The 16478-nt window shown below is 37.7% G+C and overlaps 1 protein-coding gene across 2 annotated transcripts in view; it reads left to right on the forward strand.

The window, feature by feature from the left end:
- Positions 1-16478, forward strand: part of Med13l (mediator complex subunit 13-like) — a 165521-nt gene that overhangs the window by 71167 nt on the left and 77876 nt on the right. For both annotated transcript variants that reach the window (XM_013014393.1, XM_013014392.1), the window contains one exon: positions 4120-4203. In XM_013014393.1, the coding sequence (XP_012869847.1) occupies positions 4127-4203 (77 nt within the window). In that variant the 5' untranslated portion in view covers positions 4120-4126. The remainder of the gene's footprint in view (positions 1-4119; positions 4204-16478) is intronic.

Consider the following 16478-nt stretch of genomic DNA (forward strand, 5'->3'; position numbering starts at 1 on the left):
TCTTTTAAACATTGAGCCATAAAATACCCTTGATGATGAAATACTATTAATTTACTTGTTACTGGCAATTTGGCTTTACTGTCTACCTTCTTCCCTTCCTTATTTTATATATCCTTCTCTCCTCACTTTCTAAAATGCAATAGTTCAGATTGGTTTTGTTTTGTTTTTGTTTTTTTTTGGGTCCGGTCGTGGGGCCTCGCTGTCCCTCAGCTCTTCAGCTCAAGGCTAGCGCTCTACCACTTGAGCCACAGCGCCACTTCCAGCTTTTTTCTTTTTGCTTATGTGGTGCTGAGGAATCGAACCCAGGGCCTCAGGCATGCAAGGCAAGCATTCTACCACTGAGCCACCTTCCCAGCCCAGTTCAGATTGTTTTTAACCAGTCTTTTTAATTTAGTGAAATTTTGTTCTGTGTTAATAGTGATTTTTTCTCAAAGGTCACTCTATTCTAAGTTTATTTGTATTATACTTATCAATAATAGAAAAGTACTTTATGAATAGATTATAGAAAACATTTTTCAGGAGTTTTTTTCATTTGGCATTTTTGGATTATACACGCATAATGCTTATTTCTCTTATTATAGTTGATAGAAGTTTTCATGATATACCAAATCTTTATTATATAATATCATAATGAAATAAAGCTTTAGTTGTACATTTTGTAAAAGACAGAAAATGTGTGCACTTAACAAATCCAGCTTTGTAAATGGACTAATGAAAACCTTGCTTTTTAGTTTTTGTAGACCTACTCAAAATGTCTAGTTGTTGTAATACTATCAAGTTGTCATTACATATGCTAGTATAATTTAATTTTAATTGTCCTAAGGTTTTAGAATAAAATAGATTTGCTTATTTGGATGGAAAGCAGTTTTTTTGTCCTCTAAACTTGAAGCCATTGCAGACCGAGTCTTTGGAATCTTCAGTGCCCTATAATGTTCGTGCTTACTCAGGGAGACTTATCTGTGGGCAGAACTGGAGATGAGAGTCTCACAGGCTTTCCTGCCTGGGCTGGCTTCGAACCCTGATCCTCAGATCTCAGCTTCTTGAATGGTAGGATTACAGGCATAAACACTGGTGCTTAGCTTGCCTCAAAGCTTCTTGGTTTGCCAAGAGTTAGTGTTTAGAGTTAGTATTTTATTTGGAGAGTAAATAAAAATGTGGAGAAAACTGTAATTGCAGTTAGGAAAACAATAAGGTACTTAGAAAATTCTAGCTTTCACAGTTAAGACATAGTGATTTTGTCAAGTTTATCATCAAAGGACCAGTGAGTAATGGCCATGACTGTGTGGCTTAGAGTTCTGAATACTACACATATTTACTGGAGAGCAGTGAAGAAATGATAATACAACATTGCCACAATGAGAGTCCTGGGGTATAATGTGGTAGCACATACTAGAAATGAATAACCAGCAAATTCCCATTTTATTGAATGCCATAAGTTCTTCAGTAGAAGCAGAAGGATGAGCCTTTGGGCCTATAGTGCAGTACTTTAAAGTATAAATATTATAGAAACAAATGACAGAAAGCAAGTGTCTTAATTGTAAATGTATGAAAAGAAATCTGCTTATTTGAGTCAGATATTCTATTGATTTTATACTTTCAGGATAGGGAAAGAGTTAACTCTGTGTGTGTGTGTGTGTGTGTGTCTGTGTGTGTGTGTGTGAGAGAGAGAGAGAGAGAGAGAGAGATTAGAGAAAGGGATTAGATACTAAACATTAGAAACTAGAATAGATATAGTTGGGACTTTTCAGAGCTGATGGGGGTAACAGGGCTTCCCTGCATCCACTAGAGTACAGTAGCACCTGTTGGGCACGTGCAAAGTCCTGTATTCAGACCCCACAGTGTTCCCTGCCCAGGAATCCAAATGCTTTCACAGTAATTCATTTATGAGATGCATCCCATTGATTTAAGAAATGAAGACGTGGAAATAGTTGTATGTCCCTCCTTTATGATCAGATTAGATATATGATCTTGATGGCAGCTCTGTGACATTTTTCAGTGCCTCAGCTACAAAATTTGGCTGTCAAAGCCATCCCTTACCTCATTACAAGAAGTGATACACTGTGCCTGGACATGATGTGGTGGTGCTTTATGGACAGTGTTACTGGAGTAAAGAACCTGATACCAAACTCTGGAGTTGTAAGAAGAGGCAATTTAAAAGATGCTTTTGCTGGGCATTGTGACTTAACTAAAGTCCCCCAACTTTGTATCTGTGCCCTTGGATCTGATCAACTCTTGATCTTGAGCTCTAAGAAAGATCCACTGATCAGCATTCTGTGTAACAGCAAACTGCCTGATAGGCAGCCCTTTCCTAGCATGTTAGAGAAAACTGCCCTAAACTCAGGAGAGCACCTAGTTCTCTTTTGTTCCAGTGATAAAGCAATTCCTCCAAGGGTAGAGACTGAGCTTTTACTTGACCCATAACCTGAAGCCATGCCTGTAACCTGGGGCTGTTTTAATTATGTGGATCATTTTCACCTCTGCCCCCAATGTCTGCCTCTGAGCTGTCAAGGAGTAAATATCCTTTCTCTATCCTTCACCATATCTCTCTATTTGGCTTATGGGGGAAAATCAGTTGGGAATCGAGGACTTTGAGCTTAGTATCTAAAAACTTGGTCTTGATTGGGATTAACTACTGGTATGCAGGCTAGCTAAAAATAAGTCTTTTGGCTAGCGATGGAAATATTTTTTCAGTTTTGCTTTGTACTTGCTTCTTGGGTGGGTGTTCCATAATTCTTATCCTAAATTTAATGGCATCATCTAGTCTTTAGGAAGCATGCTTGTATAAATTTCAACTTAGGAAATTAGGTTGAATTACTTGAAAATAATTTTTACCCTTTTGAACAAGAAAGATTGTTTCCTTCAGAATAAAACCAGATGAAGCCTGTGACATTTTTAGATAACAATGTCCTAAATTGACTCTGCCCAAAGTGAGTTACATGGTGGCCAGAAGAAACTACTGCCATTTACTAACCCGTTTAACCTGTAATGAGTTGGTTGAGAGTTTGTGAACTATTTCCATTCTTGTTGATGGTGTGGAAATTACAGAGACAAAAGCCATGAGCAGAATTGCCTGAACATTGAGTAAAGAATTGCTAGATAGCTCTTTTCCTGGGAGGAAGAACCTTGTCTAGAATTATATGCAGCATTTTGACAGCTTTTCTTAACAAAATATGTGTCATTTCATTGAGTGGTGTTATGAGATTACTATATTTCATGAACTTCAAAATGCACACTTCCTTCACAAATTTTATTTTATTTTTAAATTACAGATTTTTTTTTATAATCAGTGACATCTCACAATTGGCCAGATGGCATTGAGGTTGTAATAGTCATTTGCCTACACATGAGTGAACTTGGTTTTAACGGTGTTTTTGTCACTTTAGCTAAATTGTTGAGCACTATTTGTGTTGTAAGAGTTGAGTTCAATTACTGTTTAACACGTCTTCTAAAGATACCCTGTGATTTGACAGTGAAAGCCAATCACACACATTGCATGGAAATGGAAGTGAGATATAGCTTGTCTAGGAGGAAAGCAAGTACTTACGACTGAAGATAACAATCAGGAGTCCTCATCTTCTTGCAGAGGCAAACTGATTTGCTTTCCCATACCCTCTAAAGGAAATGCCCAAGTAGATGACTCTGTTGTGTTTTTGTTACTGAGATCTATGCTAAGGATCATAAGCCAAGCCAAACAAATAGAGAAACAAATTTAAGGCCAAGAAAACAACATTAAAACTTGCAAGGTAGATCTTAGTGGCTTGGAAGAATATTCCTGAGGAAATAGTATGTTTTTGACATCATGTTTCTAACATTTTTAATGACATAAGAAGGGAAATAATGCAGAAATGTGATTTGAAGTAATTCCAAAATGCAAGGAATTATGGAACTAACTGGTTTATTCTGATAGTTTTTTCCCCATGAGCATAATTTTTTTAAATTGTAAAGGTGATATGCAAAGGTGATACTTCTTTGAAGTAAATATAATGTAAAAGTTTTGTAAATTTTTGACAGTTTATTTGCTGATATCTGTCTCTTTGTTGTATCTCATCTGAGATTATTCAGTGACTTGCTGATTTATTATTGAACCTATAAAAGTAATTTTTGATATATTTATTGTAGGTGCCTAATGGATAAGAACTTCGTTAGGATTGGGAAGTGGTTTGTTCGACCCTATGAGAAGGATGAAAAGCCAGTCAACAAGAGGTGAGGCATTTTACAGTTCTCTTGGTTTCCTTTATGTGATCACAACTCTCTTTGGGACAAGTTGGGTGAGATCAGGGTATTTATTTCTTAGTTATGTTAATGGTTTTATACTAAAATAGATCCTGGTTCATAGTGTATTAAATACTGGATTGTTTTGTTGGCTATTAAAAACAGGACTACAAAGTTGATTGTCTTTATATGCACATTTCAACCACTTATTATTACATTGTTTGGAACTGGACCATTATATATAATTCCCTCCCTCCCTCCCTCCCTCCCTCCATCCCTTCCTTTCCTCCCTACTTCTCTCCCTCCCTCACAGTACTAGGATTTGAATTCAGGGCATCAGGCTTTGTTGATCAAGGCTGGTTTTCTGCCACTTGAGCCACACCTCTACTTCTTGATTTTTTTCTGGTTAGTTGGAGATAAGAGTATTTTGGACTTTCCTGGCCAGACTGAGATCTGAGAATCGTGGTTTGAAGCCCGTCCAAACAAGAACTTTTGTGAGACTCTTTTTCCAATTAACTTCCAAAAAGCTACAAGTGGAGCTGTGATTCAAGTGGTAGAGTACCAGCCCTGAGCAAAAAAGTCAAGGAACAGTGTCCAGGCTCCAAGTTAAAGCCCTAGGATTGGTGTTTGTGTGTGCACAAGTTCACTAAAATGGTGAACATTATTTAGTATGGCTTGATGACCCCTCCCCTCCCCTATCTTCCTTTCCCCCTATTAGCTCCTCTTTTAGTTAACACAGTCTCTGACTAATGTAAAACCCGGACAATGAATTACTTCTTTAAGCAGTGCTAATCTCAGCCATCATTTGTGGTATGGGTGGGTTTAACTTCAGCCCTTAATATTGAATATGCCTTCCTGATGGGTGCTGCTGTTATAGAGAAGTCTTTCCTTTGAAAGATATCATCAGGTTCCAGAAATTGTTTTCATTGTGTCATGTGAGGAGCAGAAGTGGGAAAATATTATAGATCAGAGTTTGATACCTGAACCTTTTCATCAGTTGAATGGAACTTAATTCAGAATGTTAATTAAAAATATGTAATATATTCCAGGACCAATCATAGGCACATATTCAAATAATACCAGCCACCTTGGAAGCAGAGATCAGGAGGATTGTAGTTTGAGGAAAATGCAGTAAAAACAGTATTTTAGGAACTCAGAGTGCATGTATGCATGCCCTACCCTTATATGAAACATATATAATCAAAATTTGCTTTGTCTCCATCGGGGAAGTTCTATAAGACGGAAGCTTAGATTAGCTATGAAATTAACTGAGGCTATAGACTGATATTATTCTAGTAATGACTGGAAAATTATAATATTTTGTTACAGTTTAAGAGTTAAAAAATTCCAGAGCCTTGCTTAGTGTGGTCTAGGAAGTTAAAGTCTTTTAAAAGCCTGCATGGGTTGGGAAAAATCTTTAGAGAAACCTATCTTTCCTTTGAGGGTCCCTTTCAGAATTTTCAGCAATGTCATTGTGATTCATGTACAACTTTTCCCAGATACTCTTGCCTCCTTGGTTCTGTAGATTTTATCAACATGGCTTGTTTTCAGTCGGTGCCTTTTGTATTCTCTCAGGGAATTTTAGCATTGACTATCTACAGAGTAATCTTGTTAACCTTTTTATTCTAGAGCATATTCAACTCTTAGGCTATTGAGCATAACCTACTCTCTGAATAGTGTTAAGATGTATTTTTGTGGTGATCTCTGGTGGTCTCTAGCTTCTCTGTAGGAGGTTAATCAGTTGGCATCTCCCTTCCACTTCAAGAGAAGGCACCAGCAGAAAGGAAGTTTATTTCCTAGAGCTGGCAGCACAGATTTGGATATATACTGAAAGACAGATTGCAAAGGTAGGATAAAACGTTAAGAGATGTTCTGTAATATAGTGTCACTGTGGAAATTGTAAATTAGAACCAGCATTTGCTGAGATGCCAGTCTTTTCTACATATCTGCAGCTTTGTACTATTTTCTTTGGTTTTATAGCTTAGGAAATAAAGTCTTAGAGAACTATGTTATACTAGAGTGTAGAGGAGGAGTGTATTTAAAAGGAGAGAGGAGGGCCTTGGCAAACCACTCACAGTGATTTGAGTCTCAAAACTCCATGGTGGTCCTGTGAGATTCATTAGGGGTGGTAGTTGGGACAGATCCCTAATTCTCAGTAGGGAGATTGAGAGCCAGAGAACAAGTAACATGTCCAAGGTCACAGTGTTTGTAAGGGAGTTTGGAACAATCTTATACCTAGGCTCCTGCCTTAATCTTAGCAAGTAAATCAATTCTTTCTCGCCTCCCCCCACCTCCCCACTACCCCAAATGGAAAGGATAACAAAAGGGTAGAGTGTAAAGGCTTAATGTGAAGAGTGAAGTAGTTAAGAAACAAAAACAGTGATGTTCATCTTTTCAATCTGGGCCTCTGTGGGCTCTGGGTAGTCTAGCTGTGAACAATAGAAAAACGGTACAGACCCGGCACCAAAAGAGAAGACTGCCTGGACAGCAGCCTAAAGGCTTTGAAGGAGATTCCTCACCATCTTTTATGACCCCTGCGTGTACTGCGCCGCTCTAAGCGGGGTATTTAAATGCATAAGTAGGAGGAAGAAAGAGGCTCCCATCTAAGCACATTCTCTCAATTAATAGGCAGTGGCTGCTGTGTACTTGCCCTAAGGACTGAGCCAGTTCTGCTCTGTCACGGGCTCCCTTGTGGTGACCACGTGGTCTGTCTTCCCTAGGAGCTGTTAAGCTAGCAATTTTTGGTGCAGTCAAATTTGAATCTTTTAGTAAGAGGAACAGATCAGTGGTATGAAGAGGTGAGGCTGTTTCCTGAAACTTTGCTTAAATATTTCAGTGACTGGGCTGGGAAGGTGGCTCAGTGGTAGAGTGCTTGCCTTGCATGCATGAGGCCCTGGGTTCGATTCCTCAGCACCACATAAGCAGAAAAAAAAAAGCCGGAAGTGGCACTGTGGCTCAAGTGGTGGAGTGCTAGCCTTGAGCTGAAGAGCTGAGGGACAGCGCCCAGGCCCAGAGTTCAGGCCCCATGATCGGACCAAAAAAAAAAAATTCAGTGACCGTATCTTAATAATAAAGGAAAATATGATTTCTTTTGTAGAAAGAATTTATTTGTAACACTTAGCCAAACATTATCCATTATACATGAGGTGTAAGAAAAAGAACATCCTTTTAAAACTTGAAAATTGGGCATATTTTAAATGGTAAAAAAGACTTCTAAGATTTAATATTTAATAATATGTTTTATTTGAAGGATGAGTTGGGGAGAAAACTATAAATAGAGAAATGTGTATTACTAATAAATTATGAAAAAGCTGCTTTGGTAACTACATGACCCTATTTTTAGTCACACAAAACTGGGAAGAAAGTGCAGTAGTGCACCTTATTTTTTTCTGTTATAGGGTGAATGTTAAGCTGGAAAGAAAACTGTTGTATCCAGACATGTCTGCCATTATAGAGATAAGTGTTGGAATTATTGTTTAGAGAGAGAAAGAACTGAAACAATAGCCTAACCTTAGCTGAGGCATACTTTGTATGATATATAAAGTTTAAAAAATTATGTGACCGTTTTGCAAAGTGTTCTGATAAAACAGGCATTTATTTGCTTTTTCAGTAGTAGGTTTTGGGCCTTTACCTAGTTTGTCTTTTTATTCTTCCATTTTTCTTCAAAACATGCAACATTTTCAGAACTCTGAGTTTTTGGTTAAGTATATGTTTTTATAAGGTGGGAATTAATTTAGTAATTAAATGGGCTCTTTTGCATTTGTTTAGTTCTTCTTGTTCTTTAGTGTTTGATGGATGTACTGAATGATGAAAGATCACTGGGTAAATGGAGCTCATTTGATATAAACCCTGAATGCCCAGGTAGTGAGTGGGAACAGTCTCTGACTGGCTACAGATCTTTTTTCTCTTTCTAATCAGTTGTGTTTTCTCTGCTGTAGAACATTGCCTTCCTTAATTTAACTTGGTGTTTAAAAAAAGTACAAAGGTAATACACTGGAAAGGTGGGGAGTTTAGAAGGCAGTAAAGAGAGAAAGTTAAGTCCCTTTTTTGTTTTCTATCCCACTCACCGAAAGTATGAATGGTCTAGCACAGTTTTTGGAAAGAGTCAGATACTGGATTTATACGATTTTACTTAAAATCTACCACAAAATTAAGCAAAATCAAATACTCCCCAATTTAATACAAATTCCTACTCACCAAGCTATTTATTTTAAACTATTCAATACTATTTCCCCCTTTGTTATGAATGTTAATTGTGCTTACTGCTATTTTGTTTTTGTTTATGTTTTTGTTGGTGGTGGGGCCTGAATTCTGGGAGTGGGTGCTGTCCCTCAGATCTTCAGCTCAAGGCTAGCTCTTTACCACTTGAGCCACAGCACCACTTCGGGCTTTTTCTGCTTATGTGGTGCTGAGGAATCAAACCCAGGGTCTCATGCATGCAGGGCAAGCACTCTACCACTGGGCCATCTTCCCAGCCGCTAACTACTATTTTATTTTTTAAAGAAATGACTCCTAATTTTCTTGTTACTGGAGTTGGAAGGACCTGTGATGTAAGACAGTTGCTTTATGTAAGAGCTCCCACAGTATTTAATTCCACTTAGTGGTATCAGAATGTAGATTTCTGTTTTTTCTTATTGCCTTCAGCTCACTTTGAAAGCATGTTTCATATGTATATTAAAAAGAATCTCTTTATAAAATGTATGAGCTAATACAACCATGCAGCTGGTTCTTGAATATTTGGATTGTAATAATTTTATTCTTGACCATATATGATCAAGAAAATAAGAGGGTTGGGTCTAATCAGTTTTAAGGACCTTTCTCACAGTAAATGTCCATAATTTTAGTTTGGTGCTGTCAAGGGGATGCTGAAAACCTAGCTGTTTATCTTTTGGCTCAAGAAACAATTGTGCTCAATAGCTAATTTTGACTGCATTTCCCAGCAGAGAGTAGTCTTGCTTGCTGCGTTATTTGGTGCACTCTAGCTCTAGCTTTCCTAGATTGCTTATTCCAATTCAAGGAAAATTTTATAAATGTAGGAAGTTATGCAGTGGAGCCAGGATTGAGAATAAACATCTGTAATCCTAGCTGCTCAGGAGACTGAGATCTGAGGATTGCAGTTTGAAGCTAGCCTGAGCAAGGGAAGTTTGTGAGATTCTTCAGTTACCAACCAAAAAGCTAGGAGTGGAGCTGTTGCTCAAGGGGTAGAGTCTCAGTTTTGAGCAAAAAACTAGGGGACAGCACCCATGCCTTGAGTTCAAGCCCCAACATTGACTTGTATGTGTGCATGCATGCACATACACACACACATACACACAATGTAATCTCATACTTTTGAGATCAAATCATGATTCCGGTTGTGTATAATATATTGTATATATTCCGGTTGTGTAAATTATAAGCCTGTTTCTCTCTGGTCCTAGGATAGTATGGCTGAAAATGCAGTGTGGAACAGAAAAGAAGATTGTAGTGGTAGTGCTTGTGGTGGTCTAGTTTGAGTGGGATGATGTTGGCTGGCCCAGACTAGGTGTGTATCTAGCCATCACCTTGACATAAACTAGGATGCAGTTTGCCACTCAGCTGTGCAGCTTTGCTTGTACAGATGGGACATTTTATGGGCATGCCATGGCTTTAAAAATTGGTCTCGGAAGTGGCGCTGTAGCTCAAGTGGTAGAGCTCTCGCCTTGAGCTGAAGAGCTGAGGAACAGCGCTCAGGCCCGGAGTTCAAGCCCCACGACCGACCAAAAAAAAAAAAAAAAGAATAAAAATTCGTCTCAAGCATTCTTGCTTCTTTCTTCACTGTTCATGTAATAGAGTTGAAAACAGTTCACCAAGGGTCCCTAGCAAGAATATCTGCAGTGACAAGACTGCTGGTTCTTCAAATAGCAAATCAGGAAACTTGCTTAGAAACCATCTTAGCACATAACAAATGTTAGCTTAATTCACATTAAATCAAATAAAACGTGGAAGTTGTAAACTTTATTAAGTTAAATTGCCTGAGATGTAAGGAACTACTGATTATATTTCTGATTTCAGCTCTCTAATTAGATTTACAGATTCAAAATGATAAGTGATATTTAAGAGGATAGTTTTAAACATTAAGTATTGTTACTAGTTTAGAATATTAAAAGATGTAGAAATAGTCTATATGTCCTGTAAATTAGAGTAAAATAAAATAATATCAAATCAGCTTTGAGACTTGGTAGTAGAAACCCAGAAAAAATTTTATAACACTCTCAGTGTTTGCCAGTTAAATGGGGTAGAAGGAGCGAGGGCAGAAAGGTTATTACTTGACTTTGTGCTATTTTCTTTGCCTTCTGTTGGCTGATACTGAGCTTGGATTTTGATGTTGGCCTTTGGGGAATACTTTATGTTAATTTACTTGAAATGCACATGCTTTTTGAATAGACAGTATTGACTCTGTCTGAAAGTCCATTTTAATAGCAGGGTGCTCTATTTAGAAAAACAAAAGTTATCTTTTTGTTATGACTTACTTGGTTATCTGGAAGCAAGCTAAAGCATGTTAGACTTAGGCGATAACCAGTGGGATGATCTGGCCTTGTCTATACCATGGGAGAGAATAAATTCTAATTACTGGATGTTCATTAGTTACTGATTTCTAAGCATATGACTCTATACTTGCTTTGACAACACATATACTAAACATATGACTCTTACTTTATCAAATACGTTTAGCACTGTGACCTCTTGTGTGTTCCACTAGGCCTGGCATATTGATTGACATAGGGTGTCACTCACATTTTACCTGGGCTGGCCTCAACCCCCCCAGATTGCAGCCACCTGTGTATTGCAATTCCATGTGTGCACTCTTTTAAGTTCAAATTAACCTCAAACTCAAAATATTTCTGCATCAGCCACCTAAGTGTTAGGATTATAGGCAAGTATAACCCCGCTTGGCTTTTGAAGCACTTTTATAATTATTATTTTGGCTCATAAAATTTCATCTGTTTTCAGAATTGAAACTCATCTAGCTATTAAAGGTCTTAATCTACATTGAAAAGATGACATTGAATTATTAGTGATTGTCTTCTCTGAACCCTTGTATTTTCCAGTTTTATGCAACAAACATATATTACTTCATTTCAAAAATAAAGCTGAGTTTTAAACAAAATAAATTAGTAAACTTATTATACAACTCTATATTAATAAAGTTACACCTTGGTACTTTTAAAAATCAGCATCCCTATTGAAACGGCACAGTATACCTCATAACTATATATAATTAATTCTTACTTAGAAATAAAAACACATTGCAAAAATAAATATAAAGTGCTTGAAAGACCGCAATGCTAAAATAAAAGCAACAGGTAATTATCATAAACACATTAGATACAGGTGCTGTGGGCATAATTCCTGAGCAGAGCATGAATAAAGCACTGGGTTGAATTCCTAGCACTGCTAAATATGTACAAGCATGCATTAAAAATAAAATAGATGGTATTAAAAATAAATGCATTATTAGACATTTTTGTGTTAGTGTGTTGGTTGTTAGCAACAGTTAATACATATGAAATAAAGTTTTAATTGTCACTTGAAAAGGAATGTTTTCATCTGCCTAATACTTAAAAGAAACTCAAGATACAAATTTGCATCTGTTAAGGAAATAAAAACAAGATTGTAAAATCAAGCATTGGCCATACTAGTCCACTGTTGCTGTGTCAATGTCAGTAAATCACAGGTTTCTGAGAAGGGAAACAGCATTGCAGAAAGAGAGCTAGGAGATCCATGTTATTTTCACCTAGTAATACCAGTTTGTTTGTTTGTCTTTTTTTGGGGGGGGGAGGTGGTTGGTTGTAGTTCCTAAACTCTGAGTGCTGTCCCTGAACTCTTGTGTTTAAGACTCTACCACTTTGAGCCACAGCTCCACTTCCTGTTTTCTGGTGGTTAGTTGGAGATGAGTCTCAACGACCTTTTTTGCCCGGCTGGCTTTGAACTTTGATCCTCTGAGTAGCTAGGATTACAGGCATGAGCCACCAGCACCCAGCTGTAATATCACTTTTGATAAGTGGTATTGCAGAAAAACCAGAAAAACGTCTCTTCCATAGGTGTTTCTAGTTGTATTATTTATAATTAATCAGGAACTGGGAAACCTGGTTTTCAGTAGTTAAGCAAAAATATTTGCTAACATATGAATTTGTATTTTTTTTGGTCGGTTGTAGGGCTTGAACTCTTAGCCTGGGTGCTGTCCCTCAGTTCTTCAGCTCAAGGCAAGCGCTCTACCACTTGAGCCACAGTGCCACTTCTGGTTTTCTGAGTGGTTTATTGGAGATAATAGTCTCATGGAGTTTCCTGCCCCGGTTGGCTTAGAACCGTGATCCTCAGATCTCAGCCTTCTGAGTAGCTAGGATTACAGGTGTAAGCCACGGATACCCGTTTATGAATTTGTGTTTTGATAACTCAATTTTTTTGATTAGTACCTAAAGTATAGGTAATCAAGAATTCAAAATGTACCTAATGCTTATATTACTATGGAATAATTTAGTTTATAAGGCAAATCTGCTTTCTTCCCTTTCTTTACCCGTAAAAGAAGATAAGGGACAAAGTGGTCTCTGATGCTTAAATCTATTGCAGTATGTGAGCTGGGAGCTGCGGGAGGTGATAGGTTCTTGAAATTGTGTTTTTGTGGCCAAGGAGTCTCCTTTTCCCTTACAAATGTTAGCCTGGTGACTGATACGTTGTGTAGGGTGTCAGTAATATGCTGGGGGATGAATTACTCTCTAGTTTGTGATGATTTTTGGAGGAGGGAAGATGACATAATAAATAAGTAAAGAACAAGTAAGATTCCTTTCTAGTAAGTTTCAGCATATGAATAAAATAATAAATATTTTTTTTTGTTTTGTGTGTGTGATTTGGGGCAGAGGAGGAAAGATTAATTTAGGTTCATGGTTCCAGAAGTTTCATTCCACGGGCACATCTAATAATTGAGGTTTTACCCCCATAAATTGGTGGTACAAGGAGGCTGCATTGTGGTATTTCCATATGTGCATACAATGTCCTGTGAGTCAGTTTACCCCTCTGTCACTGTCTATCCCTCCTTCTTCCTCCCTTGTTCAAACAGTTTCAGTAGGTTTCATGTTCTATTTTATACCTGATATAAAGTACTTTGATTATATTTATACCCTCTTTCATTCCTCCCTGTTAATCTCTCTTCCTACTGGTACTTGCCATCCAGCAGAACCAATTACACCTTCCTGTAATTCATTTTCTTTAGTGTATATTATGTGTACAAGGATGTCGCACTGTGGCCTTTGACCTGTGCCTACATTAGCCCTCTCTTTTGCTCTCTTACCACCCTCTATTGTTGAGCCATTGTCAGTGCCTTTCCTTATTGCATCTGTTCTCACAAAGACACAACACTCTAACATTCTCTTATTTTCTTCTCTCTAATAACATATTTATTGAGCATTATGTATTTTCAATTATTTATAAATAAAGCTATTTTCAAAATAGGTAATAATTTTCCTGAGTTGATGAATGCAAAATTTATGGTAGAGAAAAGTTAAGTAATTTACCTAAAGTTATACAGCGTATAGTCTGAGCAAGGCCATGTGGCCCCAGAGCCTGCTGTCTGACGTGCTTCTTCCCAGAAGCCTCTTAATGCCTCACCGAGCTGGCCTTGGCTGGAGTCCAGTAGGCACTTGTTGAGACTGGGTGTCCTGGGCAAGTACGTGAACCAGGCAGGGCTTTGTCAGGCAGTTCACATACTAGCTGGGCTGGGGAGCCCAAGGCATTTGAGAAAACTGGTGAGGACTTGAAGAGTGAGGGGAGTTGGCTAGGTAACCTCTGCTAGGGACAAAGCTAGGATTGTTCTCAGTGGAAGGTTGGTTCTGCCAGCAAGTCTTGGTTTCTACTTATAGCTTTAATAGGGCCGATCAGGATTCCTTTGGTTGGCATTAGCTTCCATATGGGCTCCTAAGTTTCTGGTTTTATAGCCCCTGGTTAGTGGCTTGTTGTGAGGAAGGCATTCAGATGGGGTGAGATGGAACTTTCTTGTGCAGCACCCTTACCATCCCTGGGAACTAGATTGTGATTGTAATGCTGTGTTCTGAGTGCCTTGGCTCTTGTGGCAGGTCATTTCTCATAGTCCGCAAATTGTGACTCTCACTTAACCTCCTTTTTCCATGATTAGACTTGCATATCTTGGAAAAAATTCTTTAAGTGTGTACCACCACAAGTCTATAAAGAGTGAGGCTCATACGGTATGTGGTTGGCCACCACGGTAGTAGGCAGGCCTTATTTTGGGAGAGTGACAATTGAGGCCTTACAATGGAAATGAAGAAGAGTTCAGATCCAAAGCATTGACATTCTACAAAGCACACACGGAAAGTCAGCTCACGGTGGGAGATAGAATTCAAATTTCTTATTCTGAGAATATCTCTTGTGAATTCTAGGGCAATAAATAGAGACAGCAGGGGTCAGAAAGCAAATTTATAAGGCAGCACTTCAGCTGTTCTGCTTCCCACAACATTGTCAGTATCTTGCCCTCCATCCTTGGGTATGTTGAGTTAGAGTTCTTATGAGTTTGGAAATCTTAAACAATATGCCAGGATTGTCAGGAGTGGTTGGCAGTGTTAGCAGCAGATATGTGAGAATGCACTTTCAGGATCTTATTTTAACAGTTATTTATTTTTACTGTTCTTTAGAAGAAAGCTTGTCTATAATTGTTGATTTCTTAGGTTTGTTTTAATATTGATATATATGTAGAAAATTAGAAAAATAAATATACAATCATTGGGGTTTTGTGCTTACCTGTTTTTTTAAACTTATATTTAATCAAAATTATTGATGTGCATTTTCTCTGTCCTGCTTCGAGCCTTTTGATTTCCCACCATCTGAGTTACCAGGTGTACTCTTAACAGGCATGAGGACTATCAAATTTCTTTTCCCAAAGCATAAATAAAATGGCAGACTGTTAGAATTGTTGGGCTAAGTAAGCTTTCCTTTTATAATCTCCAAAGGTGTGTCTATTGTCTTTGCACGTGCACATGTGTGTGTCCACATGCATGTATATGTTGAAACCAGGGCTTAACTCAGAGCCTCAGTTTTATTGTTGGCTTTTTTTTTGTTTGCTTTAGAGTTTATTTCATTTTTACTATAACAATTTGAAGGTTGAAAATTAAGAAGCAGGCCTTTTGATCTTTTAGCATGGATAAAAATTATGTTTTATAGGAAATTCTAAGAATTTTTAACATTTTTATAACCATAATATTACAGAATTCTCATAGTTTAAAAATGTAACAACATAGAAGTGTATTGAGGAAAAGTTTCAACAGTACTTTATGGGAACTTAAGGTAAAGCATTTTGTCTTCAGAAAATATGACATGTAATAAGAAAGGTTAAAGATGTAAATCCAGTTTTACTCTTTAAATCCTGTGAAAGTACATCACTCATCCTTACTATTTTCCTGTACAAGATATGAGAAAGAACTTTTCTTTACATAGAGAGTGAATTGTTTTCTTAGATCATAGTTCATGTTAAGGAAATGCCTCTTTGTGTTAGTATTTTATTGAAAAATAGTAATATGCTTCTCAGTAGAAACTACCTTTCTTAAAACTCTGTTTCCAAAGACAGGGCAGAGTTGTCATTTAGCTTCGCCCACAGCCTTACTTATGTAAAAGAATGGAGATGTGTGATTGACTGAGTCTGACTTAAAGTAGCTTTTACAAATACATGCTTGTCTGCTCTTCTGTTACTCTCTCCTTCATGCTCATTTAGAAGCATATTCTGCAGAATTATGTGCTTGTATAGCTGCTTCTTACACACTAGAAAGTACTTTAGTTGAGCAGAAAAACTACAACTGATGGACTGTTTTCTTTCTGCCTTTGTCCTGGGCTGCAGTAGAGCAGCTGTCATTGTTTTGCACAGTTCTGTTTTTCTTCCAAAACTGCCTGTGGCAATTTGTACTCATACTTTATTACCCAAGGGCTTTGCAAGCAATAAAATAATGTATCTGACTACTTAATGGCCTGATGCGATTTCCTTTTCAGAGAAGCAGCAAAGTAGAAGACTCCTTTCACTTTTCCTCTTCGCTGACCAAGCAATGTTAGGCCTGTTGGGACATGTTCCTGATGTGTTGCCAGAATGCAGATGATCCCACTGTATTGTAATTGATTCTTACCAACTGTTTATAAAGCAGAGCTCAGATCTGCTCAGAAATGATATTAAATGCTCTGCATGTATTCTTGCTTGGTAGAAAAATTCATGATGTGATATATTTAATATACTTTTTGAACTATGCCTTCAGGTC

The sequence above is a fragment of the Dipodomys ordii genome, unplaced genomic scaffold (assembly GCF_000151885.1).
Source record: "Dipodomys ordii isolate 6190 unplaced genomic scaffold, Dord_2.0 Scaffold23, whole genome shotgun sequence".
Classification (NCBI taxonomy): Eukaryota; Metazoa; Chordata; class Mammalia; order Rodentia; family Heteromyidae; genus Dipodomys; species Dipodomys ordii.